Source organism: Pteropus alecto, unplaced genomic scaffold (assembly GCF_000325575.1).
Source record: "Pteropus alecto unplaced genomic scaffold, ASM32557v1 scaffold3, whole genome shotgun sequence".
Classification (NCBI taxonomy): Eukaryota; Metazoa; Chordata; class Mammalia; order Chiroptera; family Pteropodidae; genus Pteropus; species Pteropus alecto.
The window spans coordinates 6741225-6760043 of NW_006442484.1; the positions used below are offsets into that span (position 1 = coordinate 6741225).

General features: G+C 31.6%; 1 protein-coding gene across 8 annotated transcripts in view; it reads right to left on the reverse strand.

Annotated features, from left to right (window-relative positions):
- Positions 1-18819, reverse strand: part of PTPN4 (protein tyrosine phosphatase, non-receptor type 4) — a 186812-nt gene that overhangs the window by 40835 nt on the left and 127158 nt on the right. For all 8 annotated transcript variants that reach the window (XM_006921001.2, XM_015596795.2, XM_015596793.2 and 5 more), the window contains 4 exons: positions 16746-16918; positions 9563-9631; positions 3326-3451; positions 1203-1361 (listed from right to left, as the gene is read on the reverse strand). In XM_006921001.2, coding sequence (XP_006921063.1) covers positions 1203-1361; positions 3326-3451; positions 9563-9631; positions 16746-16918 — 527 coding nt within the window. The remainder of the gene's footprint in view (positions 1-1202; positions 1362-3325; positions 3452-9562; positions 9632-16745; positions 16919-18819) is intronic.

The following is an 18819-nucleotide window of genomic DNA, read 5'->3' on the forward strand; positions in this document are numbered from 1 at the left end:
GTGGGGTGGGGGGGCTAGAAACCAGGGCTTGAAACACACAACATTCAAAATTTTATGGATAAATTACTACCTGTGTTAACTTTTGGATATTAAATAAAAAGAAAGGGGAAGATGGAAATATAAAGCCAACTCATGAACAACGAATGTGGTGGGTTAGGGCACTGACCCCTACACAGTTGAAAATCCATGTATGATTTTTGACTCCCCTAAAACTTCAGCTGTCCCTCAGTATCTTCCAGGGATTGATTCCAGGCCTTGCTGTGGATACCCAAACCCACAGATGCTCAAGTCCCTTACATAAAATAGAATAGGAGCAATGCATACAGTCGGTCCTCCACATCTGCAGATTCCCAACCGTGGATAGAAAATACTGTGTTCAGTATGCCTCTTATAGATCTAGTTACATTTTTCTGGAGCACCAGTAACTAACCACTTTGCTGATCACTCTATCTACTCTTCCATTCATCACTCTCAGACCCATCCTTTCTTTAACCATTATGGCATTTACTATATCTTACACCCCTTTCTCCTTCTCAACAATTACTGAATCTTCTTACTTATCTATGTATCTTATAGAGTATTTTACTTTTTCCTAATTCTTGCACGTATTTTCACTTCCATATGAACTGCATTATATAAACCAATAAATCAAGATACTGCATAGTAATGAGGGTAAACATGTTGTGTATTAAACTAATGAGATACAAACACTGAATCATGAAGCTGAACTTATATATCAGCATATGAGATAGAAATGAATTTTAGAAATGTGTGCATGCTTTCTATAACTTATTTTCAATGTGATTGTCATCTTACTTAGTTCTTTGCCAGTTAATTTTTCCAACACTGTCTATTCGTTATGATGGGTCCCTTCCTGAAAAATATTTTAAAAACTCTACCTTTCACTACCTTACTACCTGACCACAGTGCCGTATTATCTGCAGACACATTTAAGTATATGCACTAAAAGTTCAAGAACAATCTGAGTCAATGAAAGAAGAACAGTGATTTCTTTTGATGGCATGCACGTATCTGGCAGGGAGCACCAAGAACTCTCAGGGATAAATAAGCACGTTTATAAATATATAAATATTTAAAACACTGCAAAAATAAAATCTTGATTACTTTCTAGATTATTTCAAATGAAACAATTTGGGGCATTATTATTTATAAGGAGGAAACTAAATGGAAAAATGTCTTACGGTGATGATTCCAGAACGATGCTATTAGCTTGCGTTGAAGATGGTGATCTGTGATTCACGAATACTTCACTTGGGGAAGTGTGAACCACATGGTCTACCAAATGACCAACTGAAGATGGTCGTAACCGGGATCCCTCTTGTGTGAATGCAGAATTTCGACTGCATAAAGAGGAAGAAAACTGAGTAAAAATGTGCTTTAATTCAATTTTTTTCAAGCTTTTTAATTATATAATTGCATTAGAAAGTGGGTGTATGTTTTTAAAACTAACCACATTGACTAAGTGGAGTCTCTGACAAAAATAGTGTGATGTAAACAGAGAGAACACAGAAGAGGAAGTCGAAGATATAATAAGCTATATTCAACCACCTGCCACCACAAGGATTTTACTTATTCAGTCATCTATTATCTCTAGCAACCTTAATGTTTCTAGATTTTAGTCACTACAACTTTTGTTTTAATCAGTATTTTAAAAATAATAGAATGAATGATTCAGAAATATCTTCCTGGTCTGAATTATTTTTTAATCCTTATAAATGCTTTTATTTATGGGGCTTTAATTCCTGAGAATAGATACTGCATAATATAGTTCCATTCTCATAAGTGACATAGTCACATGAATCATTATTGTCATTACTTTTATTAATTACGATAGCTAACATTTGAGCACTTATTATGTGCCAGGCATTGTTCTAAGCATTTTACATATATAACATCATTTAATCTTCAACAATATTACAAGAAAGACACCATTATTGTAAGTATAATTTTGTAGATGAGGAAAATGGGACAAAGATTAATTAACTTAAAGTTCCAACATATAGTGACTCCAAGGCCCACACTCTTAACCACTACGCGTACTGTCGTTTTAGAATTTAGAAAAAATTTTTTTCAGATCATACCTAAAATTGCTTCATTTACCAGAAATTTAATCAGAACTACTGCCAATTAATTAATTAAATCACTTGGTTTAAATTTCTTGTTCTTGGTAACAAATGGAGAAATAGCTGACTGGAAAAGGGACCAGAAAAAGTTTCTGGATTTTCTTCACTCAAGTTAATTAACCTTTGAATACAGGTAGTCTTTTTTAAAAAGAGATGATTTAGCAACCTGCAATTATTAAAAGAGAAACTTATGAGTCCATTTTTTCTAGTAGTAAGGAAGACATCTACATGTTAGGTAATATTCTCTGAACCAAACTGTTTATGCACATACTTTACTTGCAATATGGTAGAAGTTTATTCTTTGGCTGACAAACATCCATCAGTGACACAACTTTTGGAATCTTGTGCACACTTATTGATATTAATGTGTATAAAATATTTCTAAAGAAAGACTTCTTCAAATATTATATTCCATACCAAAAATCAAGTATTTTGTATATCAACCTTATGGGTTAACAAGGTCTATCAATATGCTGACATACATTTTTTTATTATTACCTTAATTACATATATATATTACAACAGATTTGTTAACATTATAAAATTAAGACAACATCTTTGGCTAGTACAAGTTTATTAGTTTATTATTATTATCTATACCAAAGCATACAGCTTTTGTGAGAAATGCTAGAATAAAGTATAGAAACAGTAAGTGCTGAATAACAGAGTACTTACCAATATAGCTATGGCTAAGCTTGTGGGAACTAATGTTGGAGATCCCTTTTTGCAGACCATAGAAAGTGGCAGAGAAGTGGTTCGGGTAGGAGCTTAAGTAAGAGAATCCTAATTACTTAGCATTTTCAAACAACATACTCCCCTAGAAATTCTGTTGGAGAGGCACATGGAAAAGTGCACAACAACAATACTCCCAGATTTTAAGTTTACTAATTGATCTTGATTTATTAGCTAGGGAGCCTTACTATGAAAGTCAACTACGTAAAAAAGTGAGCATCCTTGTTGAATGCTCTACTAACTTCCTTGCCAAGGATATTCCATGCCACTTACGCAACGAGCTGTAGGCTAAGAGGGCTAAGAGGAAAAATTTGCTCTGGAGCAACAAAAATCATGTCTGATCAAAAAATTTAAATATAAAGATTTACATATTTTGATCTTCAGGCAATGGAGATATCCAATAATTTAGAAATGAGCAAAATGTACACCTGATGTTAGTCTGTACTTACTGATTAGGAGTTCCAGGTGGAGATCGTGATGGAAGGCTTTGTGTTTCTAACCTGTCATCAGATATTGAATTTCTGCTTACTACTTCCCAATCCATTAATTTCCGTGCCAAGGGCTTACTTGGGGATCTGTAGAAATAATTTAAGATATAAAAAATTTTTAATTTTATAACCTAAAGTATGAACCAAATCTTGGAATCTGTATTAATAGATCATATCCTAGATGAGTATACATAAACAGTTTACTTATAAGAAATGAATATATTTGGAGGCTATTTACCAAATTATTTCCTAAGAAAGTAAATCTGCTTTATATTGAGAAGGAAGAAAAGATAAACTAGGAAAAGTAGGAAAGAGAATAGGGAAGAAGAGAAAGGGAGAGGAAACAAGAAAAAGGAAGACAAACAAAAAAAAGCAAGAGAATAGATGGCTACCAAAATTTTTCTCAGATATTATCAATATTATAGAGATTGCCTATTTCCATTCCAGAGTCTCTGAAAGTCTAACTTATTTTGAAATGTATCAAACAATTCTTAGCATATTATCTCCTGAATGTCCTTGAATCTAAACTCTGGTCTTCTGCCTCAATGAAGACAGGGCAAAAATGATAATTTTTTCTTTTTACATGTAATAGGCCAGTGGATTTCTTTCTTTTCTTAAAAAAAAAAAAAAAAAAACCCCAAACATTTGGAAGTTAACTATTCTATCTCAGGGTAGGGAATAGAAGAATATGTTTTATTAACTATCTATATTGTCAGGGACCATAGTGATAAAGATGAGAACTAAGTGATCTTTTCAGGAAAGACACTACTCTTTGTAGAGATTAAAAACCCTTAGAATTTTAGGTAAACTAAAGCCTTTGAGATGCAGTTAATATGGAGTCTAATATGAATTAAGCTACTTATATAAAAACAATATATCAACTTGTAAACTGACGGTTTTATATTTCAGTAATAAATTCACTGAAGCACACAGAAATATACTGGACTAAAGAGCATGATAACAATTACCAAGAGTACTCAATAAAATTTATGTGCATACTAGGAAGCATTAAAATCATTATGGGTAGAGACCCTAAATCCTAGTTTCGACCTTCCATTAGACAAATTAGGTTTCTACATCTCAATATCTAAATTTACTAGTACAATGTGATCTTAAGTTTCTTCCTTACCTCTTGAATTTTATGATATACAAGTATCTAAGTTTTCGGTGCAATGTTTTAGTCTATTAATTTTAGTAAACCACAAGTAACTTAAATTACTTATAAATCCAAACCACTCTTAAGTACCTATTAGTTCATGTATTCATAGCCAAAATCTTTTTAATCTATCCTAATAACATCTCCTTAACTTAAGAACATTTAACATTTTCTGAGATGTGATGCTATCGAATAAAAAAAGATTTGACTCAGATTTCATTTTTCATAAGTGAATTTAAAGTTATTTAAGCATGAGCATTTCCCATTACCCAAGTTTAAATTATAGGATTTTCTGACTTGAAGACAACTCAGGACACATACTGCATTCCAAATATTCCTATTGGTCACAATAAAATGAAAATAAAGTACATTATCTCATGTATTAGATTTTTAAAATAAAGATTATTAAAAGAAACCTTAGGATTTACAGCTCTTTTATTAATGAGTTATCTTAATGCTATTCTTTCTCATATATTAGACTACTAATATATGAGAAAGTATTCTTTCTCATATATTAGACTACTAAACTATTCTTTCTCATATATTAGACTACTAAATGTAAGCTGTAAGAGAGTTCACTAACCGCAGTCAGGAGATCGAGAACTTTCATTTTCTAATAGAGGAAAAAAGTCATATGAAGGAAGAAAATATCCAGTTATACTCACCTAGCACAAAGCGTCAGAACACTTTACTGTTGTTAATAAACTAAACATGGTTGGAACTGCTTTGCATTTAAAACTAAATTTCAGGTATTTTATTAACAGTTTTAACCTCAGAGACCCACCCACTCAAGCTTGCTGTCTATGTTTCCTGTTGAGTGTGGAAATTTCAGAGAAAAAAATACCACACTTCATCAGTGTGTTTGCAATGTGGTAAATTTATTTTCTGACCATGGCACCTTATTTTTCTGTTGCATGGGAACATTCTTTTGCTTTCTTACGAGATATTATATGACAACTGAAAAGTGTGAAAGTAATTCAAAGAGTTGATACATAAGAAAATAAATTAACTTATTTATTATTGCTAGGAAAAAAACACCCTTACATAAAAAGTTTAAGAAATCTTTTCTATTTATACTGCTAACTAAATTTCCATGAGTGAACAAGAACTCTAGAATTCTCTAATACTCAAACAGAATAAGTTAATTTAATAATTGGTAAAACTATTAGAGTATTTTAGTAGATATGCATCAGGTTATCACAATGATATTCTGATATACTGTAAAAACCACCCTACAAAAACTCAATCTTTCAGAGTTAGTAGGATCATTAAAACAGTACTATTAAAACCTCATCCCAGGTGATGACTTATTATTTCAAGGAGGATTCATACAATTCCGGCATAACAAAATAACAGTTATTTGAAGTTTATCATATTGGAATTTTAGCTCTACTATTCATTGAATAATGCATATTTGTTTTATAAAATCACCTGTTAAACAATTTCACATTTTAATAATGCATATAAAAAAAATGAAGAACTAAGATGCAGGTATAACTATCTTTGTAGTTCTCAAAATCTGTTATGGTAAAAATATGGAAACATTAACACTTATAAGAAAGTCATTTGCATGTGATATTAACACTAATATATAAATGGTATTCATATTAGGACATTCATATTAGGACATCATACTACAGAAGATCTAGTTATCAGATCATGTTCATTTTCAGTATTTTTATAAATATCAAGCAAGAAAGCAATGTTAAACTTCTTGTTAGAAAAAGAAACAAGTATTAAGTATTTTGTTGTGGTGCAGTTTTAACAGAAAAAAATTAGAAAATATTTATTTTGATTTTAAAAAGTCTGAAAAGAGTGTTGCAAGTAAGTTATAGTACTAAGATTAGGACAAGTATATTTGAAATTAAAACAACAAAGTTGATAGGAAGTAAACTCTTAAGAGCAATTTCAAGGAAAACAACTTTGAATTAACATTTTACTATACATTTTACCTTTTCACAGGTCCTTAGTACTTTCTAACTGGAATCAAGGGTATCTAACTGGAAATGGGAGGATTTTGAATAATTTCAGTAGCCATATCTATTAGGGTAGGCATCTCTGTGTTCTTACTTTCTTTTTTTTCTCCCTTCTGAAATAACCAAGCCACTTAATATAACACTAAGATATATATTTAATAGAGAATATTTCCCCCACAAATCTAAACATAAATAATAAATCAACTTCAAAACTTTTTGAACAAATACTGAAATGAATTACATCATTCAAATTCAAGTAACTTATCACAGTAGAATGCTATAGTCCTGACCAGCTAAATCCTTCCTATATTCAGGCATTTTCATCGATGGTTTTCCTGTTGGGTAGATTATTCATAAACAAATAAGAATGAGGGTAAGCCAGGAATGAAGGGGAAAAAATGCAAGTAAATTTTATTATTCAAACCAATACAAATCATATTTTAATGATTTTTTTTGTTTGTTTGTTTCAAATATCCTTTCTCTAAGGAACTTATATCATTATTTTTATTTTTATAAGCATTCAGGGCATAGTACTGGCACAGCCTCAGAAGGTCTTAGCAATGACTATGATTCCAGAGGCATGGAAGTGGCAGGGTAAAGGGAAGAATCATAAAGTTCTATCTATAGTTTAGGATTAAAAGATTTCACTGTTTAAAGATTTGCTGACATTATAAATGACTAGATTTTTCAACATCAAAGAAAATGTCTATGATAGATTAAGTGATAAAAACAAGCAACAAAAAGTATACAACAATTTTTAAAACAAATAAAATACAAACATACATATAAATATTTCTGTGAGTATATGCATGGTAAAATCTTAACTAGTAAATACAAAAAAAATTTTAAATGACTGCATTGGGGGTCAGAACTTTTCTTTATGTTACTTGGCATTGCTTGGGTTTTAAGAAAATAATAAACTACCACTTATACGAGTAGAAAAAGCAATAGAGTAATTTATACTTTGGAGGGAAGAAAGAGAAAAACAAAAATTCCTTTCATTCCAGAAACACAAAGGAATGTCTTACGAGTAAAGACTAAGCTAAAGTAAAGTAAAATCAAAAGTAAAATTTGCTAGGTCTCATTTATTAGAATTCTCAGGGCTCCAATGGCAATAGACTGAACTCTTTAAGGGATTAATTCTAAGCCATTTTCATTGAAAACACACTGCTTCGCTTAAAAAAAAAAAAATCTACATATCTCACATATTATTATATGAGTTGAGGCTACTGCAGTGAATAAAACAAACAAAAGTCCTGCCTTCATAGAGCTGACATTCTAGTGGGGGAGACAGACAATAAATAAGATCATCTCTCATATCTCTGAGACAAGAAGTAGTCAGGCACTCACTATTCTGTAGAGGTTAAAAGTACGGGTAAGAGCTTGAAATGCCTGGGTTAAAATTTGGGCTACATCTCTTATTCAAACTTGCTCTGCTGTTTTCCCATCTGTAATGGAATTTATCTCATTGAGTTATGGGGACTGTGAGTTAATATACGAAAATCACCTGGCACAGATAAGCATAAAATGTAAGTTAGCCACTATTAGATTCACTGGTCAATCTCTACTTACATCCCCATATAGTTGATTCTATCACAGCAGCCAGAATGATTTACCTACAACCCCCATATTTGTATTATGGTACGTTTAAAACACAGACATAAGTAGAGAGAATACATTAATAAACCCTGTGTATTCAGGACCCAGTTTCGATAATTATCATCATGCTCAATCTTGTTTCATCTCTAGCACCTACTCTAACCCTCTCACCCCATTTCTTTTGAAGCAAATTCTAGATATCATATACTATTTGTAAATACTTCAGTGTACCATTCTGCCAGAATTTAAAAAATACAAGTCAATTTATATACCTTCCATGCTCTCAGCCTCCATTGGCTTCCACTTAAAATCTAAAGTCCCTGAATTTCTAGCATAGGGTCATACAAGTTCTGGAGGCTGCCTACCTCTCTATCTCTTCTATCATTGCCTTCCTCATTCTGGTGCATTATTGGCCTGCTCTTCCTGAAACATAAATAGGCTTCAGTTCCATGGCCTTGTATTAGCTCAATCATTTACTTATATTAGATATCTGTTGCACCAATCAGAATTTAAACTCCATAGGAGTAAGGTGTACATCTTGTTCTTCACTGTATTCCCAGGGCCTGAAACAATGCTCAGCAGAGTAGGTCTTCAAAAAATATTTGCAGCCACTGATTTGGTCACTCTCCCTCTTTCACAGCTCTGCCTCTGAATATTTAATCATTTATTGGATAATCCTGTTACGAGTGCTGCTTAGGCATCTCAAACTAGACCTGTGCTAATTTTACTCCTTTTTCCATTACAAATTTGTTCTTCCTCCCAAATTGCCTGTCCAGTGCATGTCACTCAAATCTGATAGTCTTTCCAGATACTACTGTCTCTAACACATCTTTATCCAATTGGTCAACAACTGCTAGCCCGACCTAAAAAACATTCTCCAAATTTGCTCCCTAGTATCCATTTTATTGCCAATGTTTTAGGTCAGGCTTTCATCAATAACCTTCTAATGGTCTCTGAATACCCAGTCTTTATTTTGATCCATTCCCTATCCTTGCTCATAAAACTATTTTCTAAAACATAAATCTAATAATGTTATTTCACTCATTAAAAGCAATTGGCTATTAACATATCCTAAAAAAGTGAAGATAACTAAATGGCACCCAACTAAAAAGCAAGTTATTTCTTAACAATATGATTTTAAAAAATATAAAAATGGACTGAATAATAAAATGAATCAGTTTCTCAAAAAAGTTTTAAAAAAGGGAAATGAACATTTCAACAAAATGTTATATTAATAATATAATACTCAACTGTCTAGTCAGAGCACAGGGTTAATTTAGCTTATGTTAAAAAAAGGAATAAACTAGACAAGCTACTTCACTATTCCTTCAACCTAATTTGTTGTTTAATTAAAGAAAGGCTCATGGGATAACTCTGTTATCTTATTTAGAAAAAGAGTTTTTAATAATTTTAATCTTTTTTTTTTTTTTAAAGAAAAATTAAGACACTGAAATAGAAGTGGCTTACCTTGCAAATACCCTGTCTTTATTTGCCTTTTCTTTGCCATACTGCACTGACTGGACTTCGGTTCTCCCGCTGAAATACATAAATATGCACAATAAGAGAACTATAAAATTAAATGACAATGCACGACATATTACAATATCATAAGAGACAAAATATTTCTAGCAGAGATGAGAGAGCAAAGGATAAGAATAAAAGACTGGACTACATTCCAATTCTACCTGAATGGATGAAGCTTAATTACAGTTCTTCCATTAATGAATAAAGATGTGTTCTACACGCACTACGTTATCAGATACTTCTTTGAGAGTGAATATGACAGAAGTAATTTTGCATAAGAGGAATTCCTTCTCTACTATGTACTGGAAAGGTACTCCCTCTAGACTCAGAGATAGGTTGTTATGTCTCAGCTCATTTAAGCCCTGCCCTCACCCTATAAATCTGTGATTTAGCCAGTATCTCTACTACTCCTTAATGAAGGGCCCAAAACATGGGGGATCTTGAAGAACAGCTCTTCCCTTGGGCAAGCTTTTCTTCCTCATCTACTGGTAATGGTCATAGATATGAAGACTGGTTACATCCTCAAATCCTTCCATATCCAGACACATGCAATTCCAGATTTTTGTACGCAGTAAGAAACTAAGGACAGAAATATGGTTGGGAGTTGGGCACTACAGGGAATTCATCTTGAAGCTGATTTGTCTAGCAAACACACTGTTTAGCATGGGAACTGATCCTTCTCTTAGGTATACCAATATATTCACACCAAATTTGTTAATAAGAACTTGGTTCTCAGAGAATTTACCTGACATATATTATTTAACTATGAATGAACATAAATGCCTAGCATATCAAATATAACCATTTACTGATGTAGGTATCTAATACATATAAAAGCAGCCACATAGGTTTCCAAAGCCAAGCCAAGCCAAGCCAACAATTTTAAGATCATCTTTCATGGATAAGAATAGATAAATGTGAATAGAATGCATGTCTGTTGAAGTTTTAATGGAAAAGTCAGAAACATTACAATGATTTTTAAATTTAGATAAGTTGAAGTTTCTTAAGAAAATATATTTCCTTTAAGAAGGATAAACTATACTTGTAATTGCAAACAAGGTATCAAGTTAAGATTCACCATTTCTTGTATTTCAATATTAGAACAAGGATTTTAATCTCTTGGGTATTTAGAACAGATCATAAGGGTTTGTGTAAGAGGAGGTTGGTGGAGAAGTAATAAATCTTCTGATATTCCAAATTTCAGCTCTAAATCTAAATAATATTTCAAAATTTTAAGTATTATGATAGTTCTAGTATTTCCAACTATTGCTTATTATGATGGGAGAAGAAAATCCCATTTATTTAATGCATATCCTTCAGGACTAGGGTTGTGTCCAGATAAACATTTGTCATGCTGCCATTCCTACCTCATTTATAAGATTTTTAATCATTTCGATGATTAAAAAGTGCTTTGGTTATGTTTTTAAAGTTATTAAGGACTATAAATATAACATTTAACTTTTACAACTATAAAATAGATGGTTAATATATATACTCATTTAATGTTAACTGAGCCGTCATAGGCCTCAATCCTGTCCTTCCGTGCTCTGCTAAATTATGTGGGAGGCTAAGAGTCAACAAACTCTATTTTCCAGGTTCCTTTGCAAGTTGGCTTTCAGTTAGGTTCTCCTTTTTTTCTGCCGGGAGATCAGAAAGAAGACCAAGTTAAAAACAAGGGACTGGCAGATGCTGGTAGCTGCTGTAACAATAGTGTGGATAGAACACAGGGATAAACAGCATCTTATAGATGGTACCATCCCTGATCAAAGCAGTGCTTCCCTGGCAGATCCAGAACTGACTGTGGCAGTGGCTTTAACTCTGTAGTAGCCAGTCCATGCTTGTGGACTCCAGCCTAGAAGTAACACAAGTCTGATCCTTAAGCATTATCCATTCTTCCTGTTTGCTCCTCCAAAACACTCCTCCTCCTTTTTGTTTTTCCAGCCTTTCTATGTTATCTATTCTTTCAATTAAATTGCTTTCATTTGAAAAATCAAAAGAGCTTCCTGTTTCCCTGATACATTCATTTTTCAGTGAGGAGGATTTAAACGGGACACTGGCACTCAAAAGGTTGGATCAACAAGCTGAATTTCATAATACAAATATAAAGATTAAATTGAAACATGAGGGAGCAATTAAAGGTTTATATTTCACATTATCCATAATATTATTATTTAGAGGTTCGATATTATTGAACAAAATGCAAAACTGTATCATAATCTAAGAACACTAAATTCTGACAGTAAAATACTTATCTTTAGAACAATGAGAAAAATAACAATTGGTAAAAGAACACAGGCTTATTATAAATAATTCAAGAAATGTAGAAAAAGCATAACGAAAAGTAAAAAACTAAACAAACGCCAAATATAGCTAGAGACCTACCCCTAAAAAATAATCTAATCGTGAGCAGATAAAAATCATTCTAAAATTCTATATATACACATAGAAAAGGTTACAAAATATGTACATAATTCTATTACTATGCTATATATGCCACTTTTAATGATAATATTAAACTAATTTCCCTTGAGCTGAAAAAAAGAAAAAGACCACCATTAACAAAAAAGAAAAAAAAAAAAAAGGAAAAGGAAAAAAGATTAGGTAAACCTTAAGCAGCTGGTGTATTAATGTTTTAATTTTTGTTAATATGGATTCTATAGTTCCACTAGTCCCTTGCTTAACCTCTCTATTGTTTTCTTTTCTTATATTATTACTTTGTTTTCTTATATTATTACTTTGTCAAGGTTTATATAACATTTTAATTCTATCTATAGTCATAATTCTCAGAGTTGCCAAGGATTAGTTCTGTATTTAAAGGGCTTAATTTAAATTCTTAGTTCTTTTACTAGGATTCTTCTTGAGTCATTTTGATTTCTCTCCTGGACAGCTTAATTTTATATTAAATTTTTTTTCGAGATGGTTCAGAGATGTTATATTTTCTAAGATTTTGTATATTTATTAATGTCTATCTACTAACTTTAGATTTCAATGGCAACCTGGCTAAGTATATTTTTTGGTCACTTTTTTGTTCTTTAAGACTTGGTAGACAAAGAGTGGTCTACATGCCATGTATAAGCCTGAAGAAAAGTTTTATTTGGCATTCAGTGTTTAAAAATATTTAATCCAAACTGATAAACCTCTAATAAGATTGAACAAATGAAAAAGAGAGAAGACACAAGTTTATCAAAATCAAGAATGACATAAATGACATTCCTACAGATGCTAGAGATATTAAAGAGATAACGAGAATATTATAAACTTTATGCCAAAAAATTGAACAACTTTGATGAAATGATAAATTCCTTGAAAAACATAAACTACCAAGCTTGCTCAGGAAGAAAGAAAATCTGAACTGCTTCATATCTAATAAAGAATTTGAATGTGTTATTCAAACGCTTCATATAAATAAAACTTCTGGCCTAGATAAATGAATTGGTAAATTCTGTCAAACATTTCAAAAGGAAATAATATCATTACTACAAAAACTCTTTCAGAAAACTGAAAATGAAGGAATACTTCCAAACTCAATGAGGTAAAATTACTCTAACACCAACCTGACAATGACATTACAAGAAAACTACAGAGCAACATCCTTTGTAAATGCGGATATAAAAATTCTAAACGAAATTTTAGCAAATCAAATCAAATAATATATGAAAAGGGTAACAGATCATGACCAAATGGGGTTTATCCCCGGAACATAGGGTTGGTTTAATGCTTGCAACTCAATCAATGTAATTCATCACATAAATCATCTAAAAAGAAAAACCATGTGATTGACTCAATAGCTGCAGAAAAGGCATTTGACAAAAACTTCTAGCTAATTAGAAGTAGAGGAAACTTCCTCAACATGCATGATGATATAAGGCATCTATGAAAAGCAAACAACTAACATACTTAGCAGCAAAGACTAAATGCATTCCCCTAAGGAACAAGACAAGGGGTATTTGTTCTGACCACTTCTATTCAACAGTGCAACAGAAGTTCTAGATTGGGCAATAAGGAAAGAAAAATAAACAAAAAGATCAGAATAGAAAGGAAGAATTAAAGCTGTCATTTTTTTCTAGGTAGAAAATCTGTTAGAAGCTATAGAAAAGCTCTTAGAATAAGTGAGGTAAACAGAGTGTCAGGAAACGATGTCAACATAAAAAATCAATTGCATTTCTATCTAACAAACTGTGATGAGCAATTTGAAATTAAAATTTAAAAAGACCACTTATAATAGCATCAAAAATATGAAATAATTAAAGATAAATTTGGCAAAGATGTGAAAGACATACAATGAAAACTACAAACATTGCTGAAAACTAAGATGACTTAAAGACTTAAATAAAAAGATATGCCATATTTCATGAGTGAAAAATTCAGTATTTTTAAAATATTAATTCTCCTGAAACTGATCTATAATAATCCCAATTAAAATCCCAGAAGTCTTTTTTACAGATATTGATCAGCTAATTCGAAAATTCAGATGGAAATGCAAAGGATCTAGAACACCGACAACAACTTTAAAAAAGAACAAAGATGGAAGACTAATGTAACTAGAATTTAAGAATTACATGTAAGTCCAGAAATAAGTCCACACAATATTAACAACTAATTTTCAACAATGGTGCAAAGGCAATTCGGTGGAAAAAGACTAATCTTTTCAATACATGTTGCTGAACAACTGGATATTCACATGTAAAAAAACGAACTTCAATTCATACTTCACACTGTATACAAAAATTATTTCCAAATGAATCATAGACCTAAACATAATAGCTAAAATTATAAAAGAAAATAGAGGAATAAATCTTTGTGACCTTGGGTTAGGCAAAGATTTCTTAGATATGACACCAAAAGAAAGATCCATAATAGAACAAACTTCATGAAAATCATATGCTCTTCAGAAGCCACTAGTAAAATGAAAAGATAACAACAGGTATTGATGAGAATGTGATAAAACTGTAACTCTCATACACTGTTAGTGGGTACATAAAATGGTACAAACTGCTTTGAAAAAAAAAACAGTTGGCAGTTTCTCACAAAGTTAAACATGTATTTACCACATACATGATCTGGCCATTCTACTGGAAGGTAATTAATCAAAGGAAATTAAAACAAACATCCATACAAATACTTCCATATGAATGTTCACAGTAGCTTTATTTTTAATAGCCCAAAATTGGAAACAACCCAAATGGGGACACAACTCACTTGATATCGATAATCAAGTGAATGCATAAACAAATTGTGGTACATCCATATAACGAAATACGACTGCACAATAAAAAGAAATGAACCATCAATATAGGCAACGACAAGGATAAATTTCAGAATAATTATGCTTAGTAAAAGAGGCCAGACTAAAAAGAATATGCAATATACATGTTTCGATTTACATAAAATCCTAGAAAAACCATTTATATATATATATAGAATGTGTGTGTATATATATATATATGTATATATAAAATATTTTGTATATATATAAAACAGACCAGTGGTAGCAAGGGAACAAAGAAGGGTAGGAGAAAGGGGTTCCAGGGAAGCATGGGGGAACATTTAGGGGTGTGTATGCTTGCTATCTTGATGTAGTGATAGAGTTATGGAGGTATATATATCTCCATGTAGTGATAGTCATGGAGGTATATATATCTCCAAACGTCAATTTTTAAACTTTAAATATCGTAGCTTATTATATGTCAATTATACCTTAATAAAGCTGTTTAAAAATGTAGAATCTGTCAGTACTAGGCCCATATTCCCCCAAGGGCAATAATAGTCTGCACGGCAGTTTTTGCTCTCCTCCCCACCAATACTTTTATTATAGCTTGTTCTTAATATCTACGGTAGATATTTCATTCTGTTCCAGTGATGATTTTCTCCCAAACTGGTTTCTTTAACTATCTTTTGAATTTGTAGTTACTCTGACTAGATTTTCTGTTTGCTGTGGTATAGTTTGGGCAAATTCCCGTTTTTTCTCATCTTACCTGAGACCTGTTTGAATTATAGTTGAAGGCTGGTTGCTACATTCTATTCATTTCTTTGTTGCCTAAGTGAAATGGTATATATATGCATATTTATGTGTATGTAGTATTTTCAAGGACAGAAGGAAGAAAAAGTTCTGCAAGAGATAAGTACGGTCCTCGTGTAATAACTCTGGGGGTCGTTTAGTTAGTAATTAAATTTATTAAGGGACTACCGTTATGGTCTGTACTTTTCTCTCATTGGAGATTTCTTTCGTCTCTACTGAGATGTAGTGCCAATAGAATGCTTTTTAATTTTTCCTTGACTTTCACCATTGAGCTAATTAATACTTACTCTATTTACCTTTAAGTGTGCAAGTATCACCACCACCTTACTTTTCCCAATATGGCTTTTAGGAAGGTGATGAAGAAGTTAAACATGGTATTAAGCCACTTAAGAACCTGCTGTGCCTTCTTTATGGTTAAAATGTTCCTAATTCTGTTTTGAGTTGCTATTGAAATTCTGAGCTACTTTTACTACTTCTTTTTTGAGGGGAAAGGCATGGAATATTCTGTACTAAGCTTTACACTGTTATTTTTTCTGGTTAAGAGTTATTCCTCAAAGACTGTTGCCCTTGGGAAAAAAATAAAAGCTATCAAAAATAAATAATAAGACAATTTTAGGAAAAGGAACCTGGGGTTATTGTTCAATGATTAAATGTGATTTTTGTATAACAGCTGTTTTGAACTCTTTACAATAAAGGGTTTGGCAACTCATATATAAAAAAGCAAAGTAACTTACACTCATACAGAAAATATCTTGGTTTTTACAAATAAAATAAAGGGGCCTTAGAACAAAGAAATTTTCTTGTAAATATTTAACACAAACACAGTGAAAATTATAGCATTTCTAGAATGTAAGTAATTACATATGATTGATTTACTTTAGAAAATAAGGATCTGGAATAAAGTCAATAGAGCAGTTTTTTCAAGTATGGTTATATCACAAGAACCTATAGAACTTTTTGCTGACATAGACAAAGGGGCCACACTCCACAGAGATTTTGACTCAGTATATATGCATAACAAAAACTGTATTGTTCAGTAAATTAGACCTTTATTTTAAAGGGAGGAAATATCCAGCAATACAGTATTAATGTATAAGCAATACTTACCAGTAACGAAATTTTGAACCTAATGTAAAATAATGTGCAAAAAAATTCTTTTGAGGTGGAAGCGGTCTGTCCAAACGGAAGAATGTGTGATGTTCTACACATGCTTTCCACAAATTTTTGCATGCTCTGTAGTTCACCATATTAAATCCCAATAATGTTTCTCTAGATTCATGCTGTAATAAATAACAAAAAGCAGATAATACCAGGAAAATATCAGGATCCAATGCTCCATTTTATTTACTTTTTAAAGAAAAATATTCAGCCTTACAAACACTAATCACTCCAGTTTTTTTCTTTCTGCTTATCTGATTTAAAAAAGCAGCAAAAAATTTGGAAAGGTTTGAAAAATGTAGGACCTCATTTGGTAATATTCCAACTTTTAGAAATTTTTACTTTAGAAAACAGTGAGAAGTAAATTTAAAAACTGATATATCTTTTTTTCCAAAACTTATTAGCTGTAATTCTGTTTCAAAATATAATCCTGGCCCATAAGTTAAACTTTGAGATATATCATCATACCCTTCAATAATATTTCTAAGTTTTTAAATCTGTCTAGATGTTAAATAAGTAGATGAGAATATTCAGCACTTCTAAACACTATTATGAAGTCAAATTTTAAAATAAGTAGCAATAGAATAGAAGAATTTCTTTAATTTTTCTCTGTAAGTTTGGCAGAAATTTCTATTTAAATAGTTTCATTGAAGTAAGCGATATATAGTAAGGCCCATTTGTTATAAGTGTATAGCTCTGATTTTCTCACAATGAATGCAACCATTTAACCTCTAACCAGATCACGAAATATAATTATCAGCACCTCTGAAGTATCCTTAGTCTTCACTTTCTACCAAGATTACCTTAGCAAAGGTAATCACCACAGATTAGTTATGCTTGTTTTTGAACTTTTAGACGTGAAATCATACATATGTGTCCTTAGGCCTGACTTCTGTACAATATTATGTTTTTATACTCATCCATATAGTTGTGAAACAGAAATTCACTTATTTTTATTCTATAATTATAAACATACCACAGTTTATTTATGCATTTATTGTTGGTAGACATTTGATGTTTTCAGTTTGGATATGTAAAAATATTGCTGCCATGTATATTCTTGTATGTTGTCTGATGCACATATGTGCGTATTTCTGTTGTTGGATAAGATATCACCTTTAGTAGATAATGCCCAACAGTTTTCCAAAATGGTTACATCTATATATATAATCATTCTCACCAGCAGTATGTACTCCACACACTGACTTGTCCATCTTTCCACTACTCTAGTGGATTTGGTGAAGTATCACATTTTGTTGATAATCTGTACTTCCCTGATGATTAATGAGGTTCAACACCTTTTCACCTTACTGGCCATGTGGACATCCTCATTTCTGAAGTGTCTGTTCAAGTCACTAGCATACTTTTGGACTGGGTTGGATGTACAACCAAAGATGTGGGGTGTGTGTATTATACACATTCTGTGCTATTTCACTCTCCTAATGATATCTTTTGATGAATATAGTTCTTAATTTTAACACAGTCCAAGTCATTTATCCTTTCTTTTAAGATTAGTTTTCCTTCTATGTGCTGTTAAAGAAATCTTTGCCCATCAAAAGGTCATAAAGTATTTTCTGTGACTAAAATACAGTAAAATGCTCAGGTATAGGTAAATATTAAATCACTATGTTAGAAGATAACATGCTTAAAATATCACTTCTTGATCACCAGAGAATGTTTTTCTATTTTTTTAAAATTATTTTTATTTTTTAAATTAATTTATTTTTCAATCACAGTTGACATGCAATATTATATTAGTTTCAGGTATGTAGCATAGTGATTAGACATTTATATAACTTACACAAGGATCCCCCCAGATAAATCTAGTACACATCAGACGCCATACATAATTATTATAATATTATTGACTATATTCCCTAGGCTGTAATTTACAACCTCAGGACTATTTTTACAACTGGAAATTTGTACTTCTTAATCCCTTGACTGTTTTTACCAATCCTCCAATCCCTCTCTCATCTGGCAAACATCAGTTTGTTCTCTGTGTCTATGTATTTGTTTCTGT